Here is a 12,601-nt window from a genome sequence, read left to right as displayed (position 1 = left end):
CCAATTGCTTATTAGAAAGAAAAGACATTTCTGCCTTCTTTGAGGCAGCCATTTAGCGTCTGCCAACGGCAGAACGAAATGGGCTCCCGCCTGGAAACAAACAGCGGGTGATATATTTGGAACAAATCTCCAAATTATCCCCCAGTAGAACACTTAACAAAACGTGGACAAAAATAATAAACCGGTTCAGGCCTTTTAGGGCACCAGTAGTCAAAATACAGACTCAAACCAAACCCAGTCTTTACTGGAGACGGGTAAGGGTGTTAACTCAAAGATGCTCAAGAGGACGAGTTAAAATTACACCTAAAATTACACCAAACATTACTCCTGTCAGATGAAAACGGCACGGTCCTAAAATTCAACTTTTCATGAATTAGATCAGATGTAACAAGCCTTATTTGTGTATCTGTCTTTGTGTTGTGATTGTGAATAAAAATTATTGTGAAATTACTTGAGGATTATAACACTCTCATCCCACAGAGGACTGTTTAGTCCATCAATTCAGGAGGGGAAAAAAACCAGCATGTTGCGTTACATCAGGTTAAAAACGAGGTAACACATTTTAACAATTTGCCGATATCTGTTCTGGGGATGCTGTCACATTTAATCTAATATAGTGTTGAGAGAACACACACACACACACACACACACACACACACACACACACACACACACACACACACACATGCACGCTCGCTCATTGGCCCACACACCGCACACATATATATGTATACACACACACACACACACACATGTGTGTGTATACATATATGTATACATATATGTATATATACGTATATATGTATATATATGTGTGTATGTATATATATATATGTGTGTGTGTATATGTATATATATACACGTATGTGTGTGTGTATATATGTGTATATATATACGTATATATGTATATGCATTGATTAAGAAGGGGGTGTGTATGCATGTGAGATCTGAGATCCTCTAGATCTGCTCTCCTTGATCCCAGTAGTGACACTTGGTCATCCGTAGTCTTGTCCATGAATAATAATATTTGCAGGTGGACCTCAACACTGACACAGACAGCAGCTCGGGCTGAAACGCTGTGCATATCAAAGAAAAACACAACGTAAGCATAAATATTCATAAAAACCTCATTTGTGATTTTACAAAGTGTGAACCATGGATGAACCCAGCAAGAATCCCTGAACAGTGAGTCTGACGACAAATGAGGAGTTTCACTTCCACATGAGACTGGGAGGTCTCATTTGAGCTCAGATGTCTATTTTTTATTTTTTGAAAAATGCGTGGTGACACACTCTCTAGCAAAATGATTGATAACACAATTAGAGCCCTTATCACAAATTAGCTACCCCTCCAAGGAAAGAAGGCATCACAAAGGCCTTAGTTTACAATATTATGAGCTTTTAGAGACTGAACGCTTGATACTTGCTTGCTTGATAAACTATCTATCGATACTTTGACGGACTCCAGTACAGATTATTTGTTAGGATGGCTTTATAATACAAGCAGTCAGCTTTGCACACGAGTGCAGCGCGGTGTCCCATCAGTGAAAATGAGCCGTGGTGTTTGATTTCAGAAGTGTCAGCTGTTTCACCAGGCTTAGGAGTGAAACAGTTCCCCTATTTGCTGTCCTTATTACCATTCTTGTTCTGCGTTAAGCGCTTTTTAACCGTATCTTGTTGACATGCAACATCGGCATTCATCTGCGTCACAAAAATCATTAGGGCCACAGCATCAAACAAACCAAGAAAGGAAGAAAAAAACCTCAGCCCATAATAATCCAGCTGGTGAGGAGACTCTGATGTGAATGTGGCCATTAAAATTACATATATCCTTTCAGAGTATATTAGTGCCTTGCATATCTGTTAAGAAGATTAGAAAGGGGGGGGGGGGGCGTGGGAAAGACTGATATGCCAAAGACTGGTGGGTATATTCCTACAAACATGGCAGCCAGAAAAACACAAACCACGGTTTAATATGTGCTGTTGGTTGATTTGCTCCCCTTTTGTTAACCTGACCACATGAGCAAAATTCAAACACACACACATACACACAAACACACAAAATAAATAAAAAAACAGATGAACAAACGAGCATAATTACAGGAATCGGGTCCCCTCTGTTCAGGTCATTCATCATTGGTATTGCAAGGTTGCGGCACCAATTGTCTGTATTGTTGCCAACTAACAGGTAAAATGACTTCCCAGAAAAGATATTCAGTTGTCCAGCTTTAGATTGTGCTTGTATTAGAAATTACATTTAGTGACTGACGAGAGGGAAGCAAAGGTAAGCAGTGACATTAGTGGAGGTTCTGAGACCAACAATGTTTGTGGGTGATGACAAAATCCTAACGACAACATGAAATGAGAAAGAAAGACAGAGAGCTAGAAAGAGTTGATGAAAAAATAAAATCACGAAAAAAGAAACAGAGAATGATGATCCCTGTCCCACCTGGTCATGTCCCTTCTTTTTCTTCTTCTTCTTCCCCCAGCATCCAGAGCTTTCTGCATCCTTTCCACTAGCGTCACACAGCAGGCCGTCCAGCTCCTCCGACCCCCCCTGCTGGTTGTGAGACGTCTCCGCAGCCAGACGGTACGACAGGTTTCTCAGGATGCACACACAGTTCTCTATGGTCTGATGTACAGAGAGGGAAGGCAGGAGACCGTCACGGGTCAGAGGACGAAAAACAGGACAGGATAAAGGGAAAGATAAGAGGTAGAAAACGATGTTGAAAAGGGCTGAAGGGAGGGGGTAGTGATAACGCGAGACTTAAATGTAGCTGTTTGGCCTGAGACATAGGAGGCCCTTCTGAGCTCCTCATACATACATGTACATGCACAGACATGAGTGCACATGCTTATGTGTGCACACACACACATACGCACTCGGAGTTTCACAGACTAGTCAACTAACAAACCCACTAGTTGACACTGTGGATAGTTGTAGACTAATTTTTCATCTGTGGTTTTAGCACTGTGCAGTAATAAAGCAGCGGCAATGTATCTACAGCAGATGGGGAAGCTGTGGGTAAGTGGACATGACCTTGGTTGTGGTTGAACACAGATTTGTTTGAACGATCATCCCCCCCCCCCCACTTTCTCCCCAATTGTACTTGGCCAATTACCCCACTCTTCCAAGCCGTCACGGGCGCTGCTCCACCCACTCTGCCAATCTGGGGAAGGCTGCAGACTACCACATGCCTCCTCCGATACATGTGCAGTCGCCAGCTGCTTCTTTTCACCTGACAGTGAGGAGTTTCGCCATGGGGACGTCACGCGTGGGAGGATCACGCTATTCCCCCCAGTCCCTCCACCCCTCGAACAGGCATCCCGACCGACCAGAGGAGGCGCTAGTGCAGCGACCAGGACACATACCCACATCCGGCTTCCCACCTGCAGACACGGCCAATTGTGTCTGTAGGGACGCCCGATCAAGCCGGAGGTAACATAGGGATTTGAACCGGAGGATCCCCGTGTTGGTAGCCAACGGAATAGACCACTACGCTACCCAGACAAGAACAATCGTTTTCTTTGTTATGCCATGTTACTTAAACAGAATTTAAGGTATTTAGAGAGGAAAGACTCCCGCTATCCCTGTTTCGGTTTAATGAGTGACCAACCATGTTAACTGGTGACTTTAGTGACTGCAGCTGTTGAAAACACAAACAGAACACATAGCGTCCCCTAAAAGCCTTTCATTTTACTTCAATTTTAAATATACTCTCATCTGTGTTTAATGTCTACACTAACCATTAAGTAAGCCAGTTTGAAGCAGATACACAAAGTATGCTCATAAATTATGTAAATACATCATAGTAAAAAAATACGAAAAATGTGTATGTAAATTATACACTGATAAATTATACATGTACTATTATACTTTCATACCAAAATACTCATACATCTTAAACTATGCTACCAACATGCTGATTATAACATACATATGCTCTGCTGATATTCTTCACAAATACAATATAGCATATAGCACTTCAGTATACTATAATGTAGTAAAGTAGATTATTTTCGTCAGCTAGATTAGTAAATTAAATTGTGCTCAGCAAGACTCATTCACCTGCCGCAACATTTCTTAAAATGTGGGAAACAAACCGCAGCTGGCAGTGCAGCTGTATTTTATACCGTTATCCTCAATCCGGAAAGTGACCCGTATTCAGTCATTTAACCTGAATCATTATAATGTCGAATTCCTCATGAGACACGAGCTGCTCTGCTGATGTGTCATTCCTCATAGGTAACGCCGAGAAATGTGAATGCGTCTTGTTAGCAATGCCGTTTAATTTACATAATGTTGGACCAAAAGGACCAGATGAATATATACTGAATTGAACATTCAATTTAAGATAATTTAAGGCTTTTTATGCTTTCAACGGCTGCTTTCACCATGGCAACCACGGATGCACTCGGCTGAAAGTCTCCAGAACACGGTCCCTGGTTAAACTGAAATACTGCAGTTAACCTGCTAACATCTATTTCAGCATCTCTGGTGTATTCTCTGCACCATATCACCTCTTGTTTCACCCGCATAAGTCAATCCTTGTGTATACATCTGAAGGTTGTTGTGTTGTAGTGTTGTTATTCTATGTTAAATACATTGACAGAGCCATGAAACCGGAGTCAAATTCCATGTAGCGCAAACCTACATGGCCAATAAACATGATGCAGATTCTGAATTCAGTTAAAGGTAGAACGAGTAGGATTTTTCCTAAAAATCAATGTATAGACTCACACAAAAATAATCCCTATCAATCATCACTTATGACCCACTAGACGTGTGTGGCGGCATCTGTATCTGCAGAGACCCTGTCCTCTGCCTGTATTTCCTTTATTTTGCTGTGTACAGGACTCTTCTGGGCGTTAACCTTTGGACTCTTAAAAACGTAGTGACCAGGTGCCAGATCGAGATCGTAAGCACACATCCAAGAGAAAGCTATGACAACGACGGACGCGACACGGAAAAGATGCAAATATAGCGAGATGAAACGCCAAGCGCACAAAGCTCGTTCCAAAGCGAGAGCTAATCTGGGGTTTGGCTTTCACCCGCTGGCGAGCACTGAAGGAGAGGATGGGGATGAAGAGCGACGCGGAGTTGGCCTGTACACTGGGACGTGTTCTGGCTACTGCGGTCAGGGGGGTGTGTCCTTCTGGTGATGTTGAGCCAGGGGGGGGGGGCAACTTTGAGTGTTGTGTGTACAAACCACAACCAACAAATCCCACCCGTTCTATCTTTAAACAGTATCTCCAGCTCAGACAGGCTTGCTGGCGGTGTAGTCCAATCAGATTGCTGTTCATCTGTAAACAGCCTCTCACAGCCAATCGAGGACTCTGCTATTCTACCCCGCAGCTGGTCCCGCCTACATTAGTTAACTCTTTACTGCCTGCATGTGAGACCTTTTTTATGAGAAATGATCGTTTGATATTGGGTGTAAAAAAATACATCTCCCACGATTAATCGACTACGAAACTACTTTTTGGGAGTAGTTGATGACTACTAAAATGCAGCAGTCATGAATGCCCTAATACACACATACGAACATACACGCACACACACATAAACACACAGAGTCTATGCCGGGTGTTTTCTAATTCTATTGTTGTGAGCGGCCATGCAGACAACAGGCTTGGACTTTGATCTTGTGAGGGATTTTCTGTGGATTAAAACCTCCTGATCTCCTTCTGAGCAGCCCTCCACTCTACACGCCAAACATACACATGCACGCACAAGACACAAACACCCACGAGTAGGCACGCGCATGAGCACACAAGCACACACAAACGTGCCACCGTCACCAAAGTTTGTACGTTGCAATATTCAAAACAGCAAGTTGGTGCACAGCAATTTGAGCATTTACTACACAACTTGTGCATGTCCTGCATACCTTAAAATGCATGTAAACCCATGCATGTGAATATATGCAACTATATGCAAACAGACATATAGCGACAGTACCCCTACTCAAATATAATGAATACACACTTGCACGACACAAATTCGTGTGGGCAATGCAAAAACTGACACCGACAGCAACTCCGGATTTCTACTGAATGACACATGCAAACACAAAAATAACTATACTGTCCTTCACATTCACGCTTATACACTCGCTCAAAAACACTAACATAACATGTAACACAACTATTCTGTTTGTTACACAACCCAACCCACACATACATACACAGACATGCACACACTAGAAATGATTTCCTTCACCTGTGTATGTGTGGTTCCATAATTTCTGCATGTATGCAGGTCTTTGCTCATGTGTACGTGAGGGAGGGGCTGAGTGAGTGTGTGTGAGAATGTGCATGTTTGTTACCTTGCTGTCAATCTCACTGCTCCCCAATGCGGTTTGGATGACATACAGCAGGGCATCTGTCAGGCCTTCACACTCCCTCATCCTCCTCCGTGCCTCCTCCCCAGCTGAACTCACATTCCTATTACACACACACACACACACACACACACACACACACACGCGCACACACACACACCTCATCAATCACAGGTTCGGGGAAAAACTGAGCACTCAGCACAAACACATTAATAATGAGTTTCATCCGCCAAACAACAACACGCAACCACATATGTTTACCCACAAAACACATAAAATGCACTAAAAGAAGAAGAGCAACAGGCAGCCAAGAACTTTGTGTGGAGATTTGCTTTTCAGTGAGCAATCTGAGTTTGTGTGTGTGTTTGTCCATATGTGAATGTGTCTGTATAGCTGTTTTCTCATATGAATTTTGGACAACGTCCGGAGAATCAGGTCCGGGCATTGTCCGAAGTTACTTTTTCACACGTCTAACCCAACAGCAAGGCCGCACATAAACGGGGGGGGGGGGGGAGAGGAAAGCACTAATCATGTTCATCCTCAATATAAGCAATAATAACAGTAATACTTGCCAGTGAGTGTGAACTGGCTAGAGAGAATGACTTTAAACACATTAAAGGACATAAAGGACTTTGTATCTGGTAAGACCAGTAAGACGGCTCCATAAGAGGCAAAGATGAAGTCATAAGGTAAGAAATTGTATTTTGTAAGTGTGGTGTAAGTGTAGCAGATCTTTGTTGACCTTGGTGTGTTTAAGTGTGTCAAAGAGTTCTATTATGGTGTGTATGTGTGTGTGTGTGTGTGTGTGTGTGTGTGTGTGTGTGTGTGTGTGTGTGTGTGTGTGTGTGTCTATGTAGACCCCGTTACTGAGTAAGTCTCTCTCAGTTTACATGTATGTGTTTAGTAGAAGAGAGAAACCACACGCATGCGTTGATATGAGTAAAACAGATTTTGTAAGAGTAAAGCAGACATTTTCAGGGGCCCAGCCATTTCTGTGGGCGGGCCTGCCCAACAAGAGCTTGTCCGTGTCAGACACGTTCTCACCTACTGGAAATACTCCGTTTGGTGGCGCCTGGGTAGAGCATGCAGGAGGCGGGACTTGATGCAAAAAGTACGCTGCAGAAATGGTAGTGTTTTGTTTATAGAACATCAAGATGATGGATGAGGCTACCGACTCATCCATAATAATGGCTGTTTTTGTGTTGATATTCATATGTATTTGGACATATCCACATTATCAACAAAAGAGTGGAAAGCAAAAAAAAAGCATGCTTTTTTGAGAAACGTCATCAACATGCCCAATCATTCGCTGTGAATACTCTGGACAATCACTTGCTCCATTCTCACAATGGCTCAATCGGACATTACAGGGACTTTGTACTAGGGAGCTGACAGGGTAAAGTCCGTTTAATGTCTGCTCCAACAGATTCGGACATTTACGTTCTCATATACATCACCTCCGGGTAATGTCTGGATAAGTTCAGGGTTACTGTGCATGTGTGAAAACAACTTATGAGTGTGTGTTGTGTGCGAGACTGTATGACTGTGTATGACTGTGTAAGTAAAAGCTTATGGATGTGTGCCCTTGTGTGTGAGACTGTCTGGCTGTGATGCCCTTTAAATGTCAGACCATTTAAGATAGCCAGAAGATGCCCATGCCCCTGATGTCAGTGAGAAAGAGCATCAAGCTGTCAAATCACCAACTGTTCCAATCCTTTTTCAAGTCCTGGCCATTGTCCTGTGTAAGAATCTATAGCATTTCTTGCTAAAAGAAAATCTTTGTTTTAACTTAAAGTACAAGGATGACAACTGATCATCACACACTAAAAACAAATCAGATTTGTGTTACCCTCGTTTGTTCATTTGTCATAGGGGTGCAATGAGGTCAGAAAATCAAAATTGGCAATTAGCACCCCAAGGTTTCCTGCGGCTATACCGTGTTCTTTTCAGTACCGATGTCATACACAGCATAAATGTTGATGTACCGATGATCTGATCAATATGTCCCTGAGGTGAATGGAGGCTTTGGGAGGGATGACCGGCAGCTCAGATTCACACAAGCTGAGCTTTGAAGTGACTCTCCCCATTACCCGAGCATTTATATCATCAGTAAGGTAGGCAGCAACCAGCACAGACACCTCTATGTCTTCTGGCGGAAAGGAAATGTAGAATTGGGTGTCATTGGCATGGTAATGGTCAGAGAAACCATGTGCCAAGATAAATGAAACCAAACATGGAGGTATGAAAAGGAGTGGGCCAAGCAAAGAGCCTTGAGGCATTTCCATTGTGACTCGCCGGTGGGGTAGCTAAATCCTCCATGATACTTTGGAGGGGGATTCTTTTGAAAAGGGACATTGAGCCATTTCCTGTGATCTAAACTCTCATGTTATTGAAAGGATGGTTATGTTTGTCTGGATCTCTTTAGGAGTTTGTTTGCCTTGAATCAGTAACTCACAATGTAAAAGAGAGAAAGAAAAAGAAAGTGAGTTTGATTGTCTGTTTGTACAATAGTTGAGGTCGAGACAAGAGACATAGGAACACGCAATGGGGCTACAACCAATTATCATCAGTGCTGAGAACAACACAGTGATAGAGACAAGGGGTTGGCACACAGGCGCGCGCGCGCGCGCGCACACACACACACACACACACACACACACACACAGTATCGCAATCGTACACATACACACACAAATATATACGCACAAGTACAAAGAGTCTGTTATTCTGTCTCACTCTTATGAATATGCCCTCTCTAATTCTGCCTGTCTGACAAACTAACACACAAATAAAAACACCTAAAACACTCAGATATGCACACACCCAAATCAAGTCTCTCCTATTCTATCTCCTCTACACACACACACACACACACACACACACACACACACACACACACACACACACACACACACACACACACACACACACAAATATGCCTTGTAACTGTCTCTCCCCTTTTTTCTCACAAAAAAACCCCACACATGCACACCCCCACACATACTTACTTTCATTACAAAATACTCTTTCACTTTAAACACTCTTATTCTGACATTTACCAAAAGAAAAATGTTAGTTGATTTGTACTACATAATCCCCCCTCCACATTGTTCACTTGAAGGGTCTAAGACACCTGCGGCAGCACACAAGGGCAGACTAAGTGCATATTGACTGAATGGATATTTTTTTGGATGCCTGCATGTTCCCATCAGAAACAAAGCCATGACGGTATAGACAACGGTTCACTTAAAGCCACCTACCAGGCCAACAACTACTCAGGGGTTTGATGAAAACCATTGCTCTGTATTGTAGGCTTTCTTTGGTGTCTAACACTAGTTTATTGCATGGCCAACAGTTGGTGCTCAATTTCTATTTTCATTCTTATTCATATGTAAGGCATGGGAAGACTGAACGAACTTCAAACTGGTTCGGAACACCATTTCATTTCGTTCTCTCATCGCTGTATTGTTGTGTCATTGCATTTAATCTAACTTGCTCCCATTTACAGCTTGCACGGCTTTGCCTTCGTGTTGTTGCCGTGTTTGACTTAATTGCTCTTGGATGCGGTTGAAAGGGGGAAAATATTGCTTTTGGATTTGAGCTGAATGGTCGTTTTATTGGAGGCGAGCTCTCTTAAATGTGGTTATACCATGCCGTGCACCATGGCTGCTTACTGAATGGCTGTTAAAGGCCCGCTGAGTGGTCCATGATTTGCAATGTGTTAAGGCTAATTGTTTTAGTTGGCATATGATCATTGTTCAGCAGTTGATTTATTTTATTTATCAAGTTTATCTTGTAATGTAGGGCTAAAACTTTATATGCTGCTGTCATGTCTCTCTCTCTCTCGCCCTACCCTTGCTCAATGTGTATTTTGGTCATTGCAGTTTTCGGGTAGGGCAGTGGCTGTTCAAGGCATTTTGGCCACTGTTTTGACTATTGACAGGAAATGTGGAATTTTAGACTTTTCAAACTTTTGTTTAAAATCTGCAATACATTTTGAAAGGAACAACGGTTTGAATTAGTGTGTATTCCCATCTGTTTTCTGTGTGTACATACACTACCGTTCAAAAGTTTGGGATCACATTGAAATGTCCATATTTTTGAAGGAAAAGCACTGTACTGTTCAATGAAGATAACTTTAAACTAGTCTTAACTTTAAAGAAATACACTCTATACATTGCTAATGTGGTAAATGACTATTCTAGCTGCAAATGTCTGGTTTTTGGTGCAATATCTACATAGGTGTATAGAGGCCCATTTCAAGCAACTATCACTCCAGTGTTCTAATGGTACAATGTGTTTGCTCATTGGCTCAGAAGGCTAATTGATGATTAGAAAACCCTTGTGCAATCATGTTCACACATCTGAAAACAGTTTAGCTCGTTACAGAAGCTACAAAACTGACCTTCCTTTGAGCAGATTGAGTTTCTGGAGCATCACATTTGTGGGGTCAATTAAACGCTCAAAATGGCCAGAAAAAGAGAACTTTCATCTGAAACTCGACAGTCTATTCTTGTTCTTAGAAATGAAGGCTATTCCATGCGAGAAATTGCTAAGAAATTGAAGATTTCCTACACCGGTGTGTACTACTCCCTTCAGAGGACAGCACAAACAGGCTCTAACCAGAGTAGAAAAAGAAGTGGGAGGCCGCGTTGCACAACTGAGCAAGAAGATAAGTACATTAGAGTCTCTAGTTTGAGAAACAGACGCCTCACAGGTCCCCAACTGGCATCTTCATTAAATAGTACCCGCAAAACACCAGTGTCAACATCTACAGTGAAGAGGCGGCTGCGGGATTCTGGGCTTCAGGGCAGAGTGGCAAAGAAAAAGCCATATCTGAGACTGACCAATAAAAGAAAAAGATTAAGATGGGCAAAAGAACACAGACATTGGACAGAGGAAGACTGGAAAAAAGTGTTGTGGACGGATGAATCCAAGTTTGAGGTGTTTGGATCACAAAGAAGAACGTTTGTGAGACGCAGAACAAATGAAAAGATGCTGGAAGAATGCCTGACGCCATCTGTTAAGCATGGTGGAGGTAATGTGATGGTCTGGGGTTGCTTTGGTGCTGGTAAGGTGGGAGATTTGTACAGGGTAAAAGGGATTCTGAATAAGGAAGGCTATCACTCCATTTTGCAACGCCATGCCATACCCAGTGGACAGTGCTTGATTGGAGCCAATTTCATCCTACAACAGGACAATGACCCTAAACACACCTCCAAATTGTGCAAGAACTATTTAGAGCAGAAGCAGGCAGCTGGTATTCTATCGGTAATGGAGTGGCCAGCGCAGTCACCAGATCTGAACCCCATTGAGCTGTTGTGGGAGCAGCTTGACCGTATGGTACGCAAGAAGTGCCCATCCAACCAATCCAACTTGTGGGAGCTGCTTCTGGAAGCGTGGGGTGCAATTTCTCCAGATTACCTCAACAAATTAACAGCTAGAATGCCAAAGGTCTGCAATGCTGTAATTGCTGCAAATGGAGGATTCTTTGACGAAAGCAAAGTTTGATGTAAAAAAAATCTTATTTCAAATACAAATCATTATTTCTAACCTTGTCAATGTCTTGACTCTATTTTCTATTCATTTCACAACATATGGTGGTGAATAAGTGTGACTTTTCATGGAAAACACAAAATTGTTTGGGTGATCCCAAACTTTTGAACGGTAGTGTATATGTATGTATAGTCACGTGTTCAGGGTTGTCAGGGATTAAGAATGAATTCTGTGGAAGGCCATCGTCTGTCGATTAACTCGGATAATAACTTTTTAGACGTAAAATTCCAGAAGACGTCACATACTACTAGAACCAGATCACATTTCTACAAGGAGGCTTTCCAATGAAAGCTTATCCTATTAAACGAAGACATACCCCTGTGAGGTGCACGAACAAACCTTACTCTTTTAGTGTCAGTACTGAGTGATTCTGTTAATCTCCCTCCTTTCACTCCGTCATTCTTAACGGCTTAATGGACTTTCTGTTGGACTCCAATTCTGCATTTCCTGTCAATAGTCAAAACAGTGGCCAAAAATGCCTTTAACAGCCATTGTCCTACCTGAAAACCGCAATGACCAAAACATGCCTTGAGCAAGGGGTAGAGCTGGGGAGAGAGAGAGTGAGAGCGAGCGAGCGAGAGAGAAGTAGAGAAGTACCATTTGAGACTGGAAGATAGATGGAAGGCCAGAGATGGAGGGAAACTGAGAAAGGGAAAGGGATCATGAGAAAGGAGAGAAATAGAGACCAGGTGGTCGGCTATG

The 12,601-nt window shown here is 42.6% G+C and overlaps 1 protein-coding gene across 4 annotated transcripts in view; it reads right to left on the bottom strand.

Annotated features, from left to right (window-relative positions):
- ctnnd2b (catenin (cadherin-associated protein), delta 2b) overlaps positions 1-12,601 on the bottom strand; it is a 168,825-nt gene that overhangs the window by 23,152 nt on the left and 133,072 nt on the right. For all 4 annotated transcript variants that reach the window (XM_056292726.1, XM_056292727.1, XM_056292728.1 and 1 more), the window contains 2 exons: positions 6,329-6,446; positions 2,449-2,631 (listed from right to left, as the gene is read on the bottom strand). In XM_056292726.1, coding sequence (XP_056148701.1) covers positions 2,449-2,631; positions 6,329-6,446 — 301 coding nt within the window. The remainder of the gene's footprint in view (positions 1-2,448; positions 2,632-6,328; positions 6,447-12,601) is intronic.

The sequence above is a fragment of the Lampris incognitus genome, chromosome 14, assembly GCF_029633865.1.
Source record: "Lampris incognitus isolate fLamInc1 chromosome 14, fLamInc1.hap2, whole genome shotgun sequence".
Taxonomy (NCBI): Eukaryota; Metazoa; Chordata; class Actinopteri; order Lampriformes; family Lampridae; genus Lampris; species Lampris incognitus.
The sequence above is the reverse complement of the archived record's forward strand: the minus strand, read 5'-3'. Positions and strand labels throughout refer to the sequence as shown.